Consider the following 13,944-nt stretch of genomic DNA (forward strand, 5'->3'; position numbering starts at 1 on the left):
CAGGCGCCTGTAGCCAGGGCAGCAGCTGTGATGTCTGAAAGGGCAGAGAGACAGCCAAGGTGAGGCCCTATTCCCACTGTTCCTCCAGAAGGGAAACAGAAGCCCAAAGAGGGAAGGCCAGGCAGCAGTGGGACCCACCTTTACCCAAGCCTCACAGCCAGACCCTCAGTGACCGTCAGAGGCACGGAAGGTCTAGGGGCCCCCTTTAAAAGAAAGCCCCATGCCTCCTCCTCGGGTGGGCCCAGAGCATACAGAAATGAGGCCAGGCACTTACGGCTGACGGGTCTTCGTTATCCAGCCCACTGGAGACAGCTCAACTGCCCTGGGCCACAGATTGTCCCCTGAGAAGGGAGAGCAGGCCCTTCACAGACCTCATGCCACAGAGTTCAAAGTCAAAAGGAGCCCAAGTAATGAAAAACTTTTGGAAATAGTGGTGATAGTTGCACAACCTGTGAGCATAATTAATGCCACTGAGTCGTACAATTAAAGATGGTTAAAATGGCAAATTTTATATGGTTTACCACAATAAAAATAAGTGAATGAAAAGCCCCACACATCTTCTAAAAACTCCTTAGCTCCACAGCAGAGCCTCTGCAAGCGATCTCATATATACGAGTCATGGGGCGAGAACTGGAGAAATGTGAATCTTGTCTGACATTTAAAAATGTTAAACTTTCTAAATTACAAAAAAAAATGTATAAGTTAAAAAATATATTTCAAAGTTTCCTCCTCCTCCTCTACCCGGGCCCCCTCCAAAGAGATAATCAATGTCCGCGGTTTTCTTATGTGTGGTCTGGATATGTGTCCCCTGCATATACAGTATGTATGTGATATGCTTTTCATGTGACAATTCTTTTCCCACTTAGCGTAGCTTGGACATCTCTCTGTATCGTTCTCCCCAGGGCTTTATCATGGGCCTCACCCAAAATTTATTGAAAACAGTTCCCTATTGGTGGACATGTAAGTCGCTTCCATATTTCAACATAACTGATAATGTAGCAGTGAACTCCTTGTGTATGCACCTCTGCTCACCTAGGGAAGTACATCTGTACATAAACTAGCAGTTGAAGGTGCTGAGCGAAAAAGTATGTGCATTTTCTTTTCATCTATTGCTAAATTAATTGCCTTCTGAAAAGGTTAGCGTGAGAGGCTTGCTTTATTTCAATCCAATCTGCTGACTCTAGGAGTTTATCTGGGAACAGATGCAAACTCAGAACCACAACCATCGTAAATGCATTTCCTTCCCAATTTTAGCCTTTCTCACAAGATGGGCTGGGATATCTTGTCAATTTGGCCCTAAGGAGCTTGGGAAAAGTGGATGGGCTGTGGTCTCAGCGTTGCCTCTGCTCTACTCATTTGGAATAAGGGCTGTTTTTGTCTCGTTGCATTGCTAAACAATCCGATGTTGTAAACAAGCTTTCAGAGGGGTGGTTCACACCACAGCAGAGAACAAACTGTCTTTAGGCGCTTTAGAAGTACCCACTGGTGCAGGGAACAGTCGCTATGCTAATTAGAAAGCAAGTTCAACCGCACATTAAAGCAGGCTCCCTGGCAGAACTTAGCAAGGCTGCATTTTGACGTGGAATATTGAAAGTAAAAACATTCTGTAATTCAGACATTCAAGTATTTCTAAACCCTGTCACAGTACCTTATTGTGGGTACTATCAGAGAAGCAGGTTGCAAAGGGTTCTTTTCTAGTCATCAAAGCCCGTCTCTGGACTGATACTAAGCAACTTTTGATGAGGTTAGTCAGGTGCTCACTAATTCCGGCTCCCTGTTGGCCTGACCTCCCTACCCCCACTCCTGTCCCCAGGCAAAAATTGCCCATCTGCAGCTCCTCTAGGGGATCAGGACTTTGTTTCCTTACAATCTGAGCTAAGAGTTAAGGCTGGAAGGGGGATTTGGGGACAGCCCTGTGGACCCAACTGCCATCTGAATCCTTAGACTCCTCTGTAGATCCCAGCCTCACTACAGCTTTCCACCCCTCCCCACGGGCATAGCCAGTAGTACCTAGCGGGTAGGGGTCATGCCAGTAGCCATCAAGAGCCAGGTTCATCCTGGGAAGGTGCTCAAGGACTGGCAGAGGCAGCTGCCAGGCCAGCATCCAGGACTGTGCCAGGCCCTTAGCAGGGTGGGATGGGATAGGCCAGCCTACTCTGTGGATTTTTTGTTCCAGGCCTGCCAGTAGTACCCTGTGGGTATATATGGAGAAAAGAGTTTGGCTGGGCTGCCTGGCTCCCCAGGGAAGGGACTAGATAAAAAGCAAACCAAAACATTCTGTGTTGCCGGGATAGGGAGGTTGCTTCAAGGGGAGGGGAAATGGGCTGCCCAGCCCACTTCCCTGGACTCTGTGATGAAAAACCACAGCCCCTCACCAGTCAGGACTTCTGGGGCACCAACTTCCTCAGTCTTATTCCTCTCTTGTCACCTCCCCCAACCTCAGAATGACTTGGGCTTTCAGATGATCTCAGAGATCAGCTACCTTCCTAATTTCCAAAGATAACATTAGGAGACTGGGGTGCACTTAGAGGAGGAAAAATCAAAGAGCTTCTTGGCTGGAAGCCTCATTAGCTAATAAGTAGTACCAAAGCACCTGTCTTAGAGCAAGGACTAGAATCTTTCCAAAGGTAAGTGGCAGTGGAAGGCGGTACCCAGCAGCCAGCTCCAAGGCCCACTGAGCATCTGAGTCACCAGGCAAATATTTCTAAATCATTAGAAAACAGGGTATGTATCCACTGTCTTCTGCTATCCACTTGCCATCCCCCCTTGGCACAAGGGAATGGATAAGTTTACTTGGGAAGCCAGGCCTAGAGATCTGCATTAGAAGTAATACCAGCCAGCACTTAATTCAGCACTTATTCTGTGCCAGGCATGGTTCTTAGCACTTAACATACAGAACTTCATTTTAGCCTCATAACAACCGGGGAAGTGAGTACAATTATAATCATTTCTGTTTTATAGATGAGAAAACTAAGGCACAGAGAGGTTAAGCAACTTGGCTGATTTCAAGGTCTGCGCTCTTAACCACTTCATCACACTGCCTTTCACTAGAGTGGACTCAACATTTTAAACTGAGAGCTCATGTAAAATATGGACTTTTAACTTTGCTTGAAAATTCAGTGGCTCTGACAACCCTGAACTCCCCTCCTGCACTTATAGACTGGCAGCTGGGTGCTAGCCACAGTCTCCACCCCTCCCTACTACCTTATTCACCAGCTTCCTGACCCTGGAGGCATTTGAGTTTTTGATCCCCCAATCAGCCCTCTGAGAAAGCACTGATTTGTTCCCATCAGTAGGAAGGGGCACACTCTCTCCTGTTTCTCAGTGTACTCATGATACCTAGAGAATGGACATGCTGTCCAAAACCCCCACACAGCACCCAAAATGATAGCTGTGTTTCTTCTTATCTGAGACGACGCCCACCATAGTGCCAAGCCTCGCCTCAGCTATAGTCTCCAGATCTCCAGAACCAAGAAACTGGAAGGAGATTGGAAGGGGGCTCCAGAAGTCACTGAAGCCATCCCCCTGCCCTCAATAGCTGGGACAGAAGCAAACATGTCCCTTTGGCCCTTAGGGAGCCAATTCATTGTTAACAGTAGCTCAGGGAAACGGGCCAGAGTGAGGCTGCACATCCCCATGAACTGGAGAGGAAGGAAACGTTAAAACCTGAGAGTAGAGGTGCCCAGCAAAGGAAGCCTGACCTACTTTTGGCAGTCAGGTTCAAGGTGCTGCCTCACCCTTGGGCTCTTATCAGCCAGATTTCATAGATTTCCCAGGTGACTTCTGTTCCCTGAATTCCAACAGCTGCTTCTCTAGAGTCTAGATCAAGAGAAATGAACCAAATCTCCGTCCCCTTTCAATTTCGTACCTGCTTTCTCTAGCACTGTCTACTCTGGCATCTCTTGTCTCTGTCGCTAAGACTAATACAACTAATTTTCAGAAAACCAATGTTAACAGAGCGGGGGGCAGCCCAGCACTCAGGTGAGGTTTGCACACTGAGAATCAGGCGCTCTGGCATCTCGGTTCTGGGTCTGAGACACTAAGGGACAGTCCCTTCACCTGCCTGAATCTTACTTTTCCTACCTGTGAAATGAAGGCAGCGGCAGAAGTCTCTAAGTGAGCTCTGCAGGAGGAAGAAGTGGGACTGGGGGAGTTGCTCACAGTGGAAGGAGCAGTGGAGAAGTGAACACTCATGTGCACCCTCAGGTGCAGCTCACCCCGGCCTGTACACAGGCACACGCGTGTGCACGAAGTCGTGAGACCGCTGCGTGGGAAGGAAGGAGATGCTCAGAGGCCCCCCCTCCACCCTTACCAGGGAGTTGCTGGTGGAGGAAGTGAGGATGGCAGTGGCTTGGTGACAAGTGACGTGAGCTCTGCGGTGTACAGGGATGGGGGCTTGAACTAAAGAGTTTTAGTTCCACGTGAGTCTGGCTCAGACCAAGATGTGTGTTCTAATTTTGTTCCTGGCTAGTCTGCTTGTTGGTTCAAGAAAAAAATAGTCTGAGTAGAAAGTCACAGCAGCCCTTGAGTTCGGGTTTGGCTGGGGCTGTAGCCGAGCTGCTCCCTTTCCTGGCTCAGTGTTTGATCATGTGCTCCTGGAGGGCAGGGAGGAAGTCTGCACTTGTGTATCTCCAGGGCCTGGGCAGAGGCTAGTCCACACTAGATGCTCAATAATTACTGATAAATAGAAGGCTGTGGAAGCCAAGACCTATTGTCTGATAAATAGAAGGCTGTGGAAGCCAAGGCCTATTGTCTCAGAAGAGTGGGGGTGCTCCAAAGACATCTCCCCTTTGCCTGCCATCCCCAAGCTGCTGGGCATTCTCTCCTGGCCTCTGAGTGCCCGGGTGCACCTTAGGGCAGTGCTCCCTTCCCCCATAGGGCACCTCTCTGGGCAAACACCAGGGGACTGACTGCCACCCACTGCACGTCCCCTCGAGCTGAGAAGAAGGCGAAGCGAGCACAACCCCAGCTGTGCTACCCTTGTTGGCTGTGTGAATTCGGGCAAGTTAAGTCACCTCTCTGAACTTCCGTTTTCCATGTATGTAAAATGAAGATGGTGATGCCTGCTTCACAGGGTTTTTATGAGAATCCACTGAGATACCAGCACTTGGAAGGACTTAGCACAGGGCCTGGCACATAGTAGGAGCCCCAGGAAACGTAGTTCTGTTCTCTTCTTCAGCCTCTCCCTCCTCCCTCCCCCACACACAGAACAAGGAAAATTTAAGTGAATCCAAGTCAAGAGGAGCCCCCACATCCCTCCAACTTTCCCATGAGGCAGAGGGCTGGTGGAGAGGAGGGGAGCCCACTGAAAAGAAGCTCAGCAGCCTGTGGCACCCAGTACCTGTCATGGGGCACTTGGCCAAAGGTCACTGCTGGGGTATAGCCCCACCCAGGGAGCCCACAGCAGCAACTCTGGGAAGCCGCTCTCTCAGGCTTTGGGTCTTAGAAAGGAAGTGGGCCTCTGGGGGCTGCAGCCCAATGGCTCAGGTGCAGGAGGAAGCAAAAGGAAGGGCAGCAGCAGAGGAGGAGGACAAAGGAGAATAGAGAACCCAGAAGGGGCAAGAGGCTGGTTCCTTACTTTCACTCTCCTTGGGGGAGGGTGGGTACGCAGTGCACTTGGACGGTGTTTCATTGCCTGTGGGCGCAAAGAGAAGGGTTGTTAGGTAGATGTCAGGTCCAGGAGACCAGAGAGGCTCATCCAGGCCCGCTTGCCCCTCTCCTGTCACAGCTCTCCATGCTACTGTTCACTTAGCAGCATCGTTCCAGGAGGAACCTACACAACACCACACCACACCGCACCGCACCGCACCGCACCGCACCACACCACACCACACCACACTACACAACACAACATGCATGCACGCACGCATGCACGCACATACGTACATATGTATTCTCACCGCACAGCCGGGCATGCCCTGCCCATCCTCATGCCACCCTAATGGGGATACCTGCCTGTGCCCACACTTCTGTCCAGTCCACCTCCCCTTGCACTCTTACCTAGACAAGCACACACATACATGTTCCTCAACAACCAATCATTCACCAACTCACACCCCAGGTCACATTTCACGGTCATGGTGTTGTCAGGAGCAGACATAGTCCTAGCCCAGGTTCATACACCATCTCCCATTAAAAAGTCCCACTGTCACAAACCAAACCAAACCATGTATACCCTTCCTCTCTATCACACCCATCTGACCAAAGAGGCTTACACACAGCTCCACACGCCACAGCCACCTCATCTCACACACACCCCTGCTACCCATATAGCATCACATACTCTTCAACACAGTGTCACACACAATCACACCACCATGTACACAGCACCACACCCCCACAGTCACACTGTCCGCTCTGCTTACCCTTACAGACAGGCACAACACACCACCCCCGAGGCTATCCCACACGGGCAGTCCTCACCTCTCTGCACCTGCAGCTCCACGGTACCATGGACCCTCTGCTCCCAGTGATGGTGCCTGATCTCCACCACAAGGCAGCAATAGAGGCCGCTGTCCGACGGGGTCAGGTTGAGCATGATGATGGAGAAGTTGCCATGGTGGTCAGAGACTGACTCCAGTCCATGTTGCTGGGCCAGATCCTGGTTGGTGCCGGCAGCCTGGTGGCCGCCGTGATGTAGGTGAAGGTCCTGGAACGTGAGGTTGCGGATGGGCCGGCGGTCCGAGCAGGCCTGCACCTCGCCCCGTGAGCTGCGGTACCACGTCTTGTAGAAGGTCACATCGTGCTGCCCTTTGGCCACGGGGCCCAAGATTCTGCAGGTGAGGGTGACGTTCTGCCCCTCAGGACACACGTATAAGGAATACGGTGTGGCGACCTTGAAGGCTGCCACCAGACCTGCTCAGAGAGATGAGAACTTGTCACCTACCTGAGCCAGTGCTACTCCCAGTGCCTGCAGAGTGGGGAAGAACCTAGGCCTGGGGCTCCAAAGATGTGGGTTTCCTAGCCGCAGGCAACTCAGCTGACCTCCCTGAGCTTTCATTTGCTCATGAACCCAGCTCCATCCCGGACTTTGTGGGAGGAGCAATGAGAGCTTCCCCAGCTGGGGGATCCCCCCACTGCAGGGAAGCTAGACAAGGAATAGGAGAAACTCCAGGCAGGCAGCAAACTGAGCACAGCCTGGCCCCAGCTCCCATCCCTACTCCCCCACCACTGCAGGAACTGTGGCTCTGCCCACAGCTGGCCCCTGGCACTTCCAGCCTCCATGCCCAGTGCTGTCACGCGGGAGGCAGGATAGGAAGCATCGAGGCTATTTGGCAACAGCAGCCCTTTGTCCTGGACCACCCTTCTGGGGGTCATCGGTAGTACCTTTGGCCCTTCCCACTCCTGAGGCTGGTATGCCTTTCTACCTCATCAGTGAGCACTAACGGAGCTCCTGCGTGTGCCAGGTGCTACACATCACCTGGATGCTGAACACATGGCCCTCCCTTGGCAGCTTACAACCAACCTAGCTGGGCAGACAAGGCCTGCATTCATGACAAAGTAACCCCATAGGCTAAAGGGCTAACTGGTGCCAACCTCAAGGCACTTGGAGATGGAAGCACATAGCCCTCCTGGGGATGGCCAGGAGACTTCTTAAAGGAGGGAAGACCTCTAGAGTTGACAAATAGATACGGTTTTAGCACGTAGAGAGGCTGCCCTGGGCCGGGTGGTGGGGAAACAAAAAAAAACCCATGGTGTCTCGGGAGCAGGGACTGGGAACATATAAGAGGCCACCTCATCCATGCATCTGCCTGCCGCTCAGTCTTTTAAAAATATTTTCTAGTTTATTCTGTTTTCATTAAGCCAATGGAGCAATCCCTAGTCCTCTTTACCCTACCCCAACCTTAGGGGTTAACTGTGATGACCCCTAAAAGCACTGGTTCTTGAAAACAATGCCGAGGCTGGAGTCCTGGCTCCTCTAGCTGTGTGAGCCTCAGTTTCTCCAAGTGCGCAATGAGAAAAATATTAGCTACAACACAGAGCTGTGAAAGGACTGAAGGATGGAAAGATGAGAACACAAGATGTGAGCTCTAATGCCCTCTGCAGACATAGGAAGGATAGCTATGATTATTATGTTAGAAGTAGTTTAATTTTAATTGACATCTTGGGAGCCGAAGTAGATCAGGCAGACAGGGAAGGAGAGTTTGGAAATATGTACAGAATCCAAACGGGTATGTCCTTTTCATTGCCATTGCCTGAACCCAAGAAAATACTTCCTCCTCCAGACGCCTCTCTCCTCCCTTGTAGAGAGCATGGGACCCGCCTGGAGATCTGAAAGCCTTGCCAAGTCAGGAGTGAGGCAGCCTGGTGTAGCTTTGGAATTGGACTCGCCTGCACTGGAGTCCAATAGCTATGAGATACTTAAACTCTGAGCCTCAGACTCCTCACTGTAAAACAAATGAAACATCTACCTGCCAGAGTTGAGGCAAGGATTACAAATAATTTACATGAAGTACTCTGAAAATGCCTTGCTAGGAGTTGGTACTTGATACATGGGAGCTATACCAGTCTCTAATTCATTTCAGCAATCGAAGAAACAGTTCCCGTGAGTGAAAAGTAGTTCTGCACAATAGAATGGATAAGCCAGCTTCAAAGTCTTTCTCACTAAGGGGTGAATGATAACTTATGATCCAATCTTGGAATACCTGTGTATTTATAGCAGAATGTGGGGAAGCAGCAAAGCCATGGCCCCAAAGAATATGTCTGCAAGGGTGGAGTTTTAGGCCCAAGAGATAAGGAAGACAGACACACAACAGAGGGTCCCAGTCACTCCATCCCCATGTGAGAGGGAGCCATGTCTGAGAGCTCCAGATTTATGGAAAGTCATTTGCCAAAGTGAGCAGAGATTTCAGAATTTCTTTGGAAAGATGCTGGTCTCCTTTTGAAGCACAAAAGCCCAGAAAGGGAAAGTGATTTGTCTGAAGTTCCAGAGGGTATGAACTCAGAACCTAGAACATGGGGGCTTCAGTTAAAATAGGGTCTGGTTAGAAGAAGAAGAAATAGCATGTATTCTGTGCCATGCTAAGTGCTTTATGGGCATGTCTAATTACCCTAAAAGCCAGGTGTTTTCTTTCTCTTTCACTGATGAGAAACTGAAGTACAGAGACATTAAGTAACTCATCGAAGGTCACACAGCAAATAAGTGCAAGAGCCAGAATTAAACTCAGGCAATTAGACACTACATTGGGAAAAAAGTTCAGAAACTGGTAGCCCACAGGCCACATTGAGGCTTCAGACATATTCTATTTGGCCCTTAAAGTATTTTATACTTTTTTTGAGATTGCCAACACTTAAACAACAGGAATTTGACATGAAAATTCTGACTCAACTTCTCTTTGAAAGTCAGAAGATTAACACAAAATTAGCTTTCCAGCTGGAGCTGAGTAACAGCTTCCTATCTGGATGGGGCACTGGTGTTTCAGTTTGTCACAGTCCCCACTACTCCCTAATGTTTCCACCTGCCCTGCTTTACTCTCTCACCACATTTTCTTGGCCCCATGGTCCCTTGACTTTGTGATCTGTGAGCGTGGCTCCTTGCACTAGCCAGGGAGGGACTCTACTTCCCAAGCCTATCGCCTACAGAGATGACCCTCAATGATCCACTCAAGGTCCTGAGTGACAGCCTGGCAGAGCAGGGACTAACCAAGTCTCCTCTGACTGCCAACCCATTGCTCTTTACCCCCTTGGCACACCTGGTAGAAGAGAAGCCCCAGCTACCCCAGTTTTTTCCCTGACTCTGTCCCTGCCAGCCTGGACTAGCCCTCGTAGGTGTGGCCTCAGAACTATGGCTATGCCAGTAAATGGAGATTAGGAAGTGGCTAGGCAAAGAATCCTCCCAGGTGCTCTCAGGAAGAACAAAATCCCACCCACAGAGCAGACCCTGTTGTTATCTCTGCTCTGTGCTCCCCCGTGTCTTGTAGGCTACATGGCAGCTCCCACTAGCGCCTCTCCCAACTGGTGCCCCATGTTCCCTTTTCCCAACATCACCTCCAACCCCAGAGCTACCCCAAGGCTGGGGGCCTAGTCTAGATCCAGCAGCATTTACAAGCACGCACACACCTTGGGGGCTCTCGGGAGGTGGGGTGGCGGGGAACAGGTAGAGCAGAGGTAGAGGTGGAAGCAAGAAGCAGGGCACAAAGCTGAGCCAGGTGGGGACTGCTAAGGGAACAGAGGCATGGATGGGGCAGGACTAAAATGTAGGCAAGGTGGGGCTAGCTTGGGTGGGGGGACAGGGTCCAAGCAATGGTGTGAATGACTGCTGAACTGCCCAGACAGCAGAGGGGAGGGTCTTTTCAGCCCTAGAGGTGATTTCTTCGAAAACTCACAGGAGGGCACACGGGGAACTGAGGTTCAGAGATAGTGAGAGGAGGTGCGTTGCTCAATCCCCAACCCCTCATGCACCCCAGAAGGACATCTTTTTTTAGAAAAAGGAGAAGCTAGGATTCAGGTTTAGGGGTGGGGAAGAGTGTTCAGTTTTAGCAAAAGGGCTAGATGGGCGTAGGCCAAGGGTCCACAGGGTTTTGTCCTAGGGAGAGAGAAAACATCCATTTGTTGTGTCTGAAACTCAAGCCAGATCAAGGACCAGGGCAGCCTGACCTTGGAAGGACATTCAAGGGCAAGGTTTTGGGGAAAATAGTTCACGTGCCCCGTGCCATCCACAGCTGTGCATGAGCACATGTTATTGGGGAATATATATATATATATACGTGTGTGTGTGTGTGTATGTGTGTGTGTGTATATATATGTATATATATCTTGGCTGGAATTATAATTATTTGGTGGGAGGATGTTGCTTATTGTCAGGAGCAGATCCTTTTGGACACCTGGGTCATTGTGAGAGCCTGGGGAGAATGGGTGGGGAGGAAGGCCCCTGGCTCCAGGGTGGCGGAGAACGTGTCAGACAGGAAAATGACCCTGGGCCTGAGCTTGTGCCAAGGCAGGAACCATCCAGTTACTGTGCTCTTGGGGCCTGGGCCCCCACCCACCATGGACTAAGGAGGCAGAAGCTCCTAGAGGAAAAATACTGTGAACCTGGAAAATTCCAGGTCTCAGGATAAAAACCTTGATCTGGGCCCCTGTCCCCACTTAGCCATCCCTCATCCTTCTCTGGGCCTCCCTTTCTTCATCACATCTTAAGAAGATTCCCCAAGTTCCTAAGCCCCCTCTAGCTCTGAAACCCTGCAGGAGGAGGGAAGGGCTGTCTTTCTTCAGGACAGAGGAAGGAGGCAAGAAATGGGCCACAAAGATAATCACAGGTGTTTTGAGCACCTCATGTATTAGGACTTCCTCAGCACTTTATACTCATCTCATTTAGTTCTCATAACACCCCCTGGCGTAGGTATTATTATCTCCATTTTAAAGTAAGGAAATGGACTCAGAGGAATCAAGCAACTGGCACAGGGCCACACAGCCCTATGAGGCTGTCCTGAGACCCACACCTTGGACATGCTGGACTACAGACAGGAAGAGCCCCCATCCCTCCAGGGGGCGGGGTTGACACTTCATCCTCCAGCTACTTTGTGAATTGACCTCGAATTGACTCTGCGCTCCACACAGCCCTGCCTCAGGCCCAAGCTGAAAACATCATTCTTGCATTCCACAGATATTTACCAAGGACCTAACATGAGCCAGGTCCAAGGCAGAGAGGCCGTGGGAGGCCGTGGGAGTCCCAAAAGGGACAACGGCTCAGAATTTAGTCCTGCTTCTGCCATTTTCTAGCTGTGGAACTCTCAGCCACAGGTGGGCTCCGCCTCTGGTAAAAGCTTCCGTTCCGGTACAGGAGAAAAGACCTCTTGTCTGGCTTCATCTCAGGATGCTAGTTTTCGTGACCTTCACCTCTTTCCACTCAACAAGCGCCTCGCAATGAAACCCTGTGGGCGTGCACGGGATGGGTGTGTGTGGGTGTGGGCAGGTGTGTATATTTTCCCTGACAGGGCATAAGCTTAGCTCATAGTTGCCAAGGCAACGCGCTAGCCTTTGGAGGTGGGTCCCAGCTTGATTAGTCAGGCAGGTGGCCCTACCCAAACAGCTGAACTCTGTCCAGCTGCTAGGAGTTGTAAGTAAACAGTTAACTGATCGCACGCTGTTGCTAGCTTTATGAGAAAGGCAAAAGGCCAGGACCTCGCCCTCAGAGGGGACCCCAAACATACATGAACCTGGTCTCCAACTTCCTGCCAGGCCCTATCCCCCAGGACAGTCCATGAAGGGTATAGGGAAAGGCTAGGCTCCATCCTTATCAAGATGCAGAGCACAGAGGGAAATAGGGGCAAGGACCAATCAGGACTAAGTCTGCCAGCACTAAGCTCCAGGAAGTGCCCCAGGGGTGAGGAACTGAGGGCCTGAAGTCAGTAGGTCCACCCCTGGGGCTCTGGCCAGGGAGGACAAAGGGCATCTCAGATGTGTTTATTGATACCTGCCCCTGCAGGAAGTGTCCATTCACATCAGACCAAGGAGTCCGGGAAGGGGAAGCCAGGCTCTATTGGAGGAAGCTGCACTTCCAGCACCTTGGGAAAGTATCCACGCATTTGGGGCTGGAGGCTAGAGGCCAGTGCACCTCCCAAGGGAGGGTCTGGGCAGCTGGCCAGAGGCCCTGCCAGTGGACGCTTCAGTGGATGACTCTTTCCCAGACTCCCCCGGGCCGTCCCTGAAGATGACTGTATGCAGCCCAAACTACCAGCTCCAGCCAGCTAGTTTTAAGATCCTGTGCTGTGAAGACTTTCTAAGGTTCAGGTTCAAGTTTTTTTGTGCCCTACCTTCAGTGGTGGTAGTAGTAACTGGCACTCACTTTGTGCTGGGCATCATTCTAATCACTTTTACATGGATTTGCTTATTTAATCCTCCCTCTCTGTGAGGTAGATATTGTTATCTTCATTTTACAGATGAAGAAACTGAAGCACAGAGAAGTTAAGTAACTTGCAGAGTTTCATGAAAAGTAAGTAATGGTGCCAGGATTTGAACCCACATTGTCTGGCTCGGGAGGTCTAGACTACCCTCTAGAGTAGGGGTTCCCAATCCCCAGGCCATGGACCAGTACTAGTCTGAGACCTGTTAGGAACCGGGCCACACAGCAGGAGGTGAGTGGCAGGCAAACAAGGGAAGCTTCATCTGTATTTGCAGCTACTCCCCAGCGCTAGCATCACTGCCTCAGTTCCACCTCAGATCATCAGGCATTAGATTCTCATAGGAGCACTGGTCCCTTGTGCCGAAAAGGTTGAGGACCCCTGCTCTAGAGTGTACAGGTGGCCAGGGACTGTCTAGGGCCCTACCTACTTGCTACAGATAGACAGCGGCCTGGGCCCCTGCCAGTGAGGCTGCAAGCTCCCTCTCCCCCGGTGGTTATTGGGGTGGCTAATTGGCCCCAGCATAGGAGAGGACCCAGCTGGAGCCATTATATTTATTTGGATGCTCTATTTATTTGGGGGAGGCAACGGGGGCTGGGAGAATTCAGGCTGGGAGAATTCAGGCTGGAAGAAGCCCAGAGAGGCCCTCTGACCCTGCACTGGCTTCTAAGGATGGGAAACATTGCCCTCTTTCCCTTCCTCCAGGAGAGCTGAACTGTCCCCCGCCACCAGCTAATGCCCCTTACAGTGGTGAGTCTGCTTCTGTAATGATGGAAAGGAGCTGACACTATCTACAGCACAGGTAGTTTTTCAGCGTTAAATACATTGACTTACATAGAGAGAAAGTCAGTCTCTTTTCAATTCTTTCGGTCTCAATTACATCAAAGAGAAAGTCCCAGTTTGATGCTAATATGTCTTCACAACATCTTTGTGATTTGCTAAGCTTTTGTTTTTGGTTTTTTTGTTTTGTTTTGTGTTGCAAGGGACAGCACATTTCAGGCTTGGAGCCTTCGCCAGGCTATAGTTTCCAACTAGAATTTAATACCCTTATTTGGTCTTCCTATTATGTACTTTAATGATTTTGTTCCACTTATGGCAAGTGATA

The 13,944-nt window shown here is 50.6% G+C and overlaps 1 protein-coding gene across 1 annotated transcript in view; it reads right to left on the reverse strand.

The window, feature by feature from the left end:
• The window catches only part of VSIR (V-set immunoregulatory receptor), a 26,841-nt gene that overhangs the window by 6,978 nt on the left and 5,919 nt on the right, over nucleotides 1-13,944 (reverse strand). Inside the window, exons 2-3 of the mRNA XM_011372178.2 lie at nucleotides 6,424-6,855; nucleotides 5,579-5,635 (exon numbers count right to left, since the gene is read on the reverse strand). Coding sequence (XP_011370480.1) covers nucleotides 5,579-5,635; nucleotides 6,424-6,855 — 489 coding nt within the window. The remainder of the gene's footprint in view (nucleotides 1-5,578; nucleotides 5,636-6,423; nucleotides 6,856-13,944) is intronic.

This window comes from Pteropus vampyrus, unplaced genomic scaffold, assembly GCF_000151845.1.
Source record: "Pteropus vampyrus isolate Shadow unplaced genomic scaffold, Pvam_2.0 Scaffold202, whole genome shotgun sequence".
In the NCBI taxonomy this organism is placed as follows: domain Eukaryota; kingdom Metazoa; phylum Chordata; class Mammalia; order Chiroptera; family Pteropodidae; genus Pteropus; species Pteropus vampyrus.